The sequence below is a fragment of the Copadichromis virginalis genome, linkage group LG10 (assembly GCF_057382275.1).
Source record: "Copadichromis virginalis isolate Kocher_CV1m ecotype Utaka linkage group LG10, C_Virginalis_male_GT1.1, whole genome shotgun sequence".
NCBI lineage: Eukaryota > Metazoa > Chordata > Actinopteri > Cichliformes > Cichlidae > Copadichromis > Copadichromis virginalis.
This window is the reverse complement of record NC_140627.1, coordinates 25,491,857-25,500,503: the sequence shown is the minus strand read 5'-3', so window position 1 is coordinate 25,500,503 and position 8,647 is coordinate 25,491,857. Positions and strand designations below refer to the sequence as shown.

Here is an 8,647-nt window from a genome sequence, read left to right as displayed (position 1 = left end):
CCAGGAATGTCAACAAATGCACCATCAATTCCTTATCCCTTATTTGATGTCCTCCTTAGAAGTAAAAAAAAATTACACATCAGAAATTATTAACATAACACCTTGTCCTTTTTTCTTTTGTACATCAATTCTACAAAAGAAATAAAAGCTACAGTAAAACAGACGCACAAACAAAGTCAGGGCGCTCTGGGATCATTGGACATTTATCATTTCATTCCCTTAAATTCTTACCATTCAGAGAAAATCTGTAAAGGTGCAGAAAGTGTCTTACCTAAATTCTGACTTTGAAAGGTCAAATACTTGAGAGTCAATCATAACTACCTCAGCCTCAGCATATATCTATACTTAAAAATATCAAAGCTTGAGATAATTAAGATAACGGTTGTTATAATTACCTTCTGTTCTTTTAACGCCTGTAACACAAAAAGCTTCCTGTCTTTTTTTTAAGAGCTGAAACATGTTTTGGGGGTTTTCCTTAGTTGCATACACTATACACACTATATGGACAAACGTATTGAGCCACAACTTTCAGTCTTTCAGTCTCATTGCCACAGGTGTGTAAAATCAAGCACCTACCCACACAGTCTGCCTTTTGTGAAAGAATGAGTCATTCTGAAGAGCTCACATTCAAGCGTAGTGCTGCGGTACCTCTGCAACAAGTCAGTTTTCATGCTAGATATATTCAACAATCAGCTGTAAGTGGTTTTATTGCAAAGTGGAAGTGTTTAGGAACCACAGCAACTCAGTCATGAAGTAATAAGAGCAGAGGAGGCATAGTGTTTAACAGTCAGCAACGCTCTGCTGACTCTGCCGCGCTCCAAAGCTCCTCTAGCATTAACATCCTGAGTTCAATTCCACCATCAGGCCGGGGTCTTTCTGTGTGGAGTTTGCATGTTCTGCCCGTGTTTGCGTGGGTTCTCTCCGGGTACTCCGGCTTCCTCCCACTGTCCAAAGACATGCACTTGGGGATAGGTTAATTGGTTAATCCAAATTGCCCATAGGTGTGAATGTGCGAGTGAATGTGAGTGCGAATGGTTGTCTGTCTCTGTGTGTTGGCCCTGCGACTAATTATTGGAATTCAATCCAGATAACAGTTTCCCCCTTACTTGCTAAAAAAAAAACGCATATGAGAGCTAGCTAAGCTCTTTCAATAAAAAATTGAATATGCCTGATGAGGGTTTTTTACACATAATCTGGGTGTTTGGCGTTAAATACTGTTGTTATTAACAGATTTTAAAAAACGCAAAGTTTCCAAAACTCCACTGTCTATGTGCAAATATCTAGCTTTTAGCCGCTAATAGCAAACTAGCAAGATGTAAAAGTCTATTGGAGCTGCTAAAAGTGAACAAAGCTAATTGTGTGTGTGTGTGTTCACTTTTTCAGTAAGTTGCAGATGTTATAAGAACAGAAGCTACCCAGAAGATTGAAGAGCAGTAACAAAAAGCCATATGTCACAGCTTTTACTAAAAGGTGACTTACACATGTTATAAGCAACCTTAACATGTCTTCAAATCTCCCTAAGTCACTGCGAGCAAACTTCACAATAGCCATTGTGTATGCTCTTATTTATGCTTTTCCTGCCTTGTCATATATCAAAATGTCTGCTGTGGGAAAAGCTCCCCAGTTTTGTTGATCCTATCAGGGTTAGAAACAAATAATAACAATTTAATAAACACTTTAGCCACAAATACTGTGTAAAAAAAAAAAAAGGTCAGATCATGAGAAAAACAGGCACCATATCCACCATAATCTCAATGGAAAATATCAGGTAAATATCAAACATGACTATATAAGAATTATGGATAAAAAGAAGTCTAATTTTGAAGCATATAAATAGAAAACAATGAAAAGTAAAGTTTGTATTATCAACGTGTACTACTTTACAGTGTGCTCATTAAACACATACTCTCCCAGATGTAACAATGTAACGATGAAGCCAAACAATCATATTTTATGGGTTAGTGGTTTGTTTGTTTTTTAACTTCCATTTCCATTTTCATGCGCCGGCTGTTTTGTGAGGTTGTTCGAGTATTTTTAGATCAAGTCAGATGAGATCATATTCTTTGGTAAAAGGAGGGTGAAGAGGATGTTTGTATGAATTACCTCTGATAACACTACGCATGTCAACAAACCAATGATAAAAGGCCTTATACACAAGTTTAAAAATACAATGATAAAAAGTGATAGTATCAAAGTTTCCACAGTACAATACATACAACAGATTATTGCACCAAATGTAACTATTATAAATGTTATAGCAGAGCGACTTAGTGACACTGTTTCACTTTCTCCACTCTCTGGATTTAAAGCCACCCATAAATGAATAATACAATTAAAAAGCGAATGTTCAGTAGGGAACGTTTTAAAGACCAAAAATTATTATTTGCTGAATGATTAAGTAAAAAAATTATAGTGGCAAGTAGTTACATAGCCAATCGGTCATTTTGTATCAAAATTCTCATTAACTAAATGTGTATTACACATGTTGTAAAGTCACAAATATTAAACCAATAAAGCTTTGTGCATCTTACATTTACACTAAACTGGCATTTCAGAAAACATCGCTTTCACCTACGGTCGGCTTCAAGTGCGTTACAGGGTAATGGTAATATACCTAAAAATGCACAATAAATACTAACCTTAAATAATAAGCATGATTGGACTTTGTCATCACTTAAAAAATAATGAGCTGCTTAAACTTTTCCTTTAGGAAAGTTACATTTTAAGTGATGATTTTAAGTGATGATGCTGTGAGACTCACAGCAGTGATGGTGTGATCACCAAATGTTGCTATCAGCTCGTCTTTCCTCTGGAGGAACAGCGCCCTCTCTCTGCAGATTTCCCACTAAAACCTAGAGGCCTGTGGTGGGAGAAAGCCTTATTAGATGGTCTGATTTGTTTACTTTCAGCATTTTGTCCATACACTGCCTGGCCAAAAAAACAAATTTTACAAAGCAAAAAAAAGAGAAAAATTTTCATCCATCATTTTTCATCCAAGTATGTTGGAAGGGTCAAATTATTGGCCTCTTTCAGGCAAAGAAAACAACTAAAGAGACTGATAAACTACTAAAACCGGGTAGGGGCTTTCCAAGTTCTCATTACAATAAGGCAGTAAGCACAGAGTAAAAAGAACAGGACTAAACAAAACCACTCGTCAATTAAAGGGTAGAAAAGGGTTCAATTTGGTAGGAAGTATAAAGATTGGACTCAGCAGTGGAAAAATTGCCAGATTTAACCCTTTAACGCCTATTGTTTCATATTACATACATTCAGTTTTTTGTGAGTTATATCATCAGTGTGATTTTTTTTCCCAATAACAAACCTAAAAAAATTAATTTTTAAGTATTTTCTTTGAAGCCAGATGTAGCAAACACAATATAAATTAAAAGTCATATATAGAAATGAAAATGTAATTCATTTTTCAAACAAATTTGCTAGATAGTTCAATAAACTCTCCATTTTCAAAAAATTCAAAGAACTTTCTAGCAATTATTTCATATTTCAGGCTTTCATAACCCTGCAGGAGCATGCAACTGTGTATGTACAAAAACGTGGTGACGCTGCATAAGCTTATCGAAACAATGCCATGGTGAATGCGAGCTGTCATCAAAGCTAAAAAGGCAGTGCAAGATATTATTAGATTTTTTTTGACAGGCAGTGTATTTTCTGATCTGTGAGCAAGGATGCCAATAAGACTTTTGAGTCTTTAGCTGGGTAAAAGTGTTTAACTTTTAAAAGTCATATCATTCGAATTACATTCAGCAACACATTCATAGCAGATGAGATTCTGAATATCTGTGAATCTGTTCACTATCTTGGGACAAATGTAACACTGACGCAAGATTTCATTATTTTACACCAACAAATGGACCCTGTGGTTTGACACAAAACAAGAACACAATAATAGGTAACAGATTTTCCTCTACAATGTGAGCCTTTTAGAATAAAGCAGTGTACCCTTTCTCTTACTTTATACTGACATCTACACACTAAAAACAGTCACACGGGTTTACATTTTGCCGTAGGAGTGATAAATGCAAAGCTAAAAATGAAGCTTTTAGATCAATATAAGGACATTTAAGCTGCGTTTCAAACACAAGTGCCTCCTAAAAACGAAACAAAACATGTCTAATTTTTAAATGGGCATGTTGCTTTTTTAAGACATTAAGTTTGTCGTTCTTGTAAAAGTAAGCTGTGTAGAAAAAGAGCGCATTTTAAAAAATGATTATTTTGGTATTTGTGCTGAAATTTGCAAAAGAATAGCAGACAAAAGCAGAGAGTGGAGAAACAAGTCCCACCACAAATAAGCCAGCAGGTTGCTGGGACTAGCTAGTGGCTGTGAAGAGTGATCAAATACAAAAACACCATCCATCCAAATGTCTACAGCTTCTCTGTGCCGAATATGTAACAAAAAAGGCAACCACAGTCCACATTAGCCAATTTGTAGCAAGTCATCAGAGACGAAGAGTGTTGCTGTGAAGGTGTGTACATTTTTTTTTTAAGTTTTATACTTTTAGTTTAAAAAAATACAAACAAAACCTTAGCTGAATAACAATGATCTGCATGTTGAGTCAGTGGTTTTGCATGCAAATAATATGTAGATATTTTGCAATGTGACATTTAGAGAATAAAATCTGTTTTTAGGAGGAATTCCTTTTTTGTGTTACATGAGGAGCTGAGTGGAACTGGATCGGTCAGATTTTAGTTCTTGGATGCTGGATAAATATTTAGATTTCTACTTTTGAAGTGCCACTGAGCAAACCACTAGACTACCAACCTTTCCTCTATAACTATATTTCTTTACTTCCTATCAACCTGCCTGTTTTTCATGACGGCAGCTCATTTAAATTACAAACTGTAGTTCAGCAATAATGTCCTTGTTTACATCAAACAAGATTTTGAATTGTTTCCATTAGAGGTTTCCTCGATAATTTAAAAATAAATGATCAACATCACATCATACATTATTGTGTAGCTGTTCTTATTCTATGCTTTTGCATGGCTATGGTTACACACTCTCTTGCGAACTCCATTTATTTGGAGATTTAATTAAATTGCCTCAAAAGAAATTATGCAATAGACAACGGTGTAGATGAACTTGCAAAATTGCAATAATATTGTCGTTATCGGCAATAATCGTGAAGAGAAAATCTGACAGGACAGTCCAAGTTTCCAACATTTGTTGGCGTTAAAATGCTACATGTAACACTCTAAGACTTAACTACCACAGTAGCTGCTGGATAAAAGCCTCTTGTTCAATGAATATCTGGTATTTTTTTCTCCCCAGAAAACAGATACAGCAATGTGTACACTGTGTAGTGAAACCTTTCGCACACTATAGATCTCTAGCACTGAAAAACAGTAATTTTATCAGGTGGCAGGCACACAAAAGACACAAACACGAATAATAGAAAAATCCTCCTCTCTCTCTGCCACACAGCAGACTAGGAAAGTTTGCAATCACCCTCAATATGTGGCAGGAAACCTGTGCGTGTCTGTCTGTTATTCCAGAGACGAAGGGTGAAGTAGAAACGGGGTACAGGCTTTACTCATTAGCGGGCTTCTCTTTGCAGGAAGGTTCACAGAGGATTTCTTTGTGTGGTAGTGGATAGGGGAAAGCTGCTCCGCTGCAAGTGCTACTGTGAACCAGTTTGTTGAGGCGAGAGAGGCCCTTGATGCTGCCAGGAGGCCTCCCGGGGCTGACCTTATACCCCGCCGCTCTGGTCGTACCGAGCGGCCTTCCAGGACTCGTCTTGAACCCGGCAGCTCTGGTGGTGCCGAGTGGTCGCCCTGTGCTGGTTCTATAACCAGCTAGCTTGGTGGTTCCCAAAGGCCTCCCACGTCTGCCCGTCTTCCCGACAGACTTGTTCTTCTTCTTGGCATCATCTGTTGCTTGATTGGTGTTTTTTAACCCTGCTAGCTTTCCAGACGAGCGGGGGTCACCCCCAAGAACTTCCTGTCTCTGGCACACCATGGGCTTGTGGCTCTGGGTGGGTAAGGCCATGGGAGCCAGTGTCATCTGGAGGGATGATGGAGGGGGAGGAGGGTAGAACTTGCTGGCCTGTGAGGTGCACAGGTCAAAGTGAGCAGTGGGGTGGTGGCTGTCCTCTGCTAGGCACGACGGCCTGCTGTTCATGCAGAAGTCACTGGTTGTCACCTGGCGCATCATCTTCTGTTGGGGGTTGGAAATAATGCATCATCACTCAAACATCAGGACTAATGTTTTCTGGATAGTGCCATGTCAGGTTAAAGTTAAAAAACAACTCTGCAGTTGAAACTGATCATACCCATATTTGCATGAAGACAAGAAACATGGGAACACTAAGACTTCAGTGAAATATTCTGAAAGCATCATCTGGTCTAATCCAGATCTACACACGGTGGGTCTAATCCCATCCCAACAGATTATTCTCATAAGAAAGGTCAAGAAAGGGTGCTGCTTATTTCTGAAGTGAGCTTCACTTTTGTGCTGCTGGTCAAAGTTCAAATTTAGTGTCAGCGCTAAATATTAAGGGCTCATTACTGCCACGCTGACAGTAGAAGGCTGAAAGCATCTACTATGACCAAGGGGCAACAATGACCACATTGCACACTGAAAGGGGAAACTTCAAAGTGCATGAAGGTGGGAGACGATGCTATATCTGAACCATTTTAACAGAAGAAAGGACTTGAGGATTGTTTTGCTCTGCAGAGAAGGAGCAGCAGCATACTGTAATGTGGCTGTGTGCTGAAGTCGAGGTTATTACAGCAAACAAACTACACAATAACTGTTGTCTCATGGTGTTTGTACTATAAGATAAAGACCCAACAATCAGACCTCAAATAAAACGTAGACTCAAAAAGAAAGGCAAACTAATAGAAACAATAATGGACTTACAAAAGTAATCCACAATATTGAGTAAATATGCTTAGTCTTAGTTAACTTGCACTACTTCTAAGCACTTTGTTCTCCAATTTCTCTTGTTTCTTATTTATTCCTGCTGTCTTACTCTTTATATTTTGTTCCTGCACAGTTGGCATGGAGGACTTATAACTTAGTTCTACATGTACAGTGACAATAAAGGGCTATTTTATTTATTTTCAGCCTGAGGAGGCATTGGTTAATCTGTTGGGTTGTTTGTTTGTTTGTTTTTATTATAATGACTGTGAGTCAACTGCCTTCACACAGTGTTGTCCTTGTTTTATAATACCAGCTTTGAACTTCCTAATCTGCCTTCAATAATAATTAGCACGGAAACATACAAAACTAAACTAAAAGTAAACAAGAAAAACAAGCAAATCCACTCTGAAACTAAACAGAATTAAAACCAAATTAGAAATTTGGATTCACACCCTTCATGTAACAACAACAACCCCTAAAAGTTAAAAAACATTATTGTTATTATTACTACTACTACTACTACTACTACCTATATAACCAGGCAAATACCCTTCATATAACAACAAAAAAAAACAAGTGCTGAAACTATTAAAATAAACAAGAAAATCCCCTGAAACTAAACAGAATTAAAAGTAACTTATTAGAAATATTGAAATAACAATAAAAAAAATACAAAAACTATAGATCTCGATGAAAAATGCTTTGTTTAGAAACTCAAGTTCACATCTAGTTCGCTTGTTTACACGCAGACTTTCTCGTGTTAACTCGACCATGAAAAGCTGTTTCATAATTTAACAAACAGCATATGATTACATACGTCCCATAAACAGCTTCGACCTTAAGAATAAGGATAGACCTCACCAAAGTGGTGCTGAAGTGCCTTAGAGCAAGACCTCTCCTCTCGCCGGTCATAAAACCGCGTTAGACTGAATGCATTTGGCTGCTTTGCACACTTTAATTACAGTAATGAAGAGTGTAAATGGAGTGAAGTAAAGAGTGCACACAGCTGCTGTCGCCTTTTCTGCAGAGGAAACGGGACGCAGGGAGGTGTGGACTTTCACCATCACACACGCTACACTGTCAGTAGTAATATTCATTCACAAAAAACAAAATGCACATGGATTCCGCATCTTTGCATTCAGACAAAACCTCCAGCTCTCCGTTAACGAGCAGCACCGAGGGCTGAACGTAGCCTCGTTCCTGGCCCGAATAACGGGCTTTTTTTTTAAGAGACACAGAGACTGGTTTACTCTGTTTACAACATGGCAGCTGACCGCGGACAGAGCTGATTTATGTGCTCGCATTTGAGCCGCATAACGAATCTAAATGCCCCTCCGGAGACCCGCGTTAGCGCTAACGTTACTGTACCTCGATTGTTCGCAGATCTCGGAGCAGAAAGGGTTAAGGAGCAAAATGATCTTTCATCCCCCTCAAAGCGCGAGTCGATCCATTTTCCAGAATATTTTCTCGCCACAGGACATCGGTTCGCTAACACACGATCACCGCATCGGGTAGTTTCGACGCGAGCGACGATGAGAGGTGAGATGTGGTCAGCTAGACGGCTCCTTTTTTCATCTCCCAGCTCCAGCGGTTTGGATAAGAAACGCAGCCATTTTCCATTAAAAATTTATAAGACAGCAGCGCAGTCTGAGCATGCGCACAACAGCAAACTGGGGATGTGAAGAGGTTATTCTCCTTCCCCTCCTCCTGAACTGCTTTCACGACGGAAAACGCTTTTTTTGTCTCTCAAGTCCTGAAAATTCTAAT

At 38.6% G+C, this 8,647-nt stretch overlaps 1 protein-coding gene across 1 annotated transcript; it reads right to left on the bottom strand.

Moving 5' to 3' along the window:
- Nucleotides 1-4,132: 4,132 nt before the first annotated feature.
- lg10h5orf24 (linkage group 10 C5orf24 homolog) lies at nucleotides 4,133-8,587 on the bottom strand. The gene is made up of 2 exons (XM_085470815.1): nucleotides 8,249-8,587; nucleotides 4,133-6,172 (listed from the first exon to the last, which is right to left on the bottom strand). Exon 2 carries the CDS (start codon nucleotides 6,167-6,169, stop codon nucleotides 5,546-5,548), a length of 624 nt encoding a protein of 207 aa, XP_085326941.1. The 5' UTR covers nucleotides 6,170-6,172; nucleotides 8,249-8,587; the 3' UTR covers nucleotides 4,133-5,545.
- Between the last annotated feature and the right edge of the window lie 60 nt (nucleotides 8,588-8,647).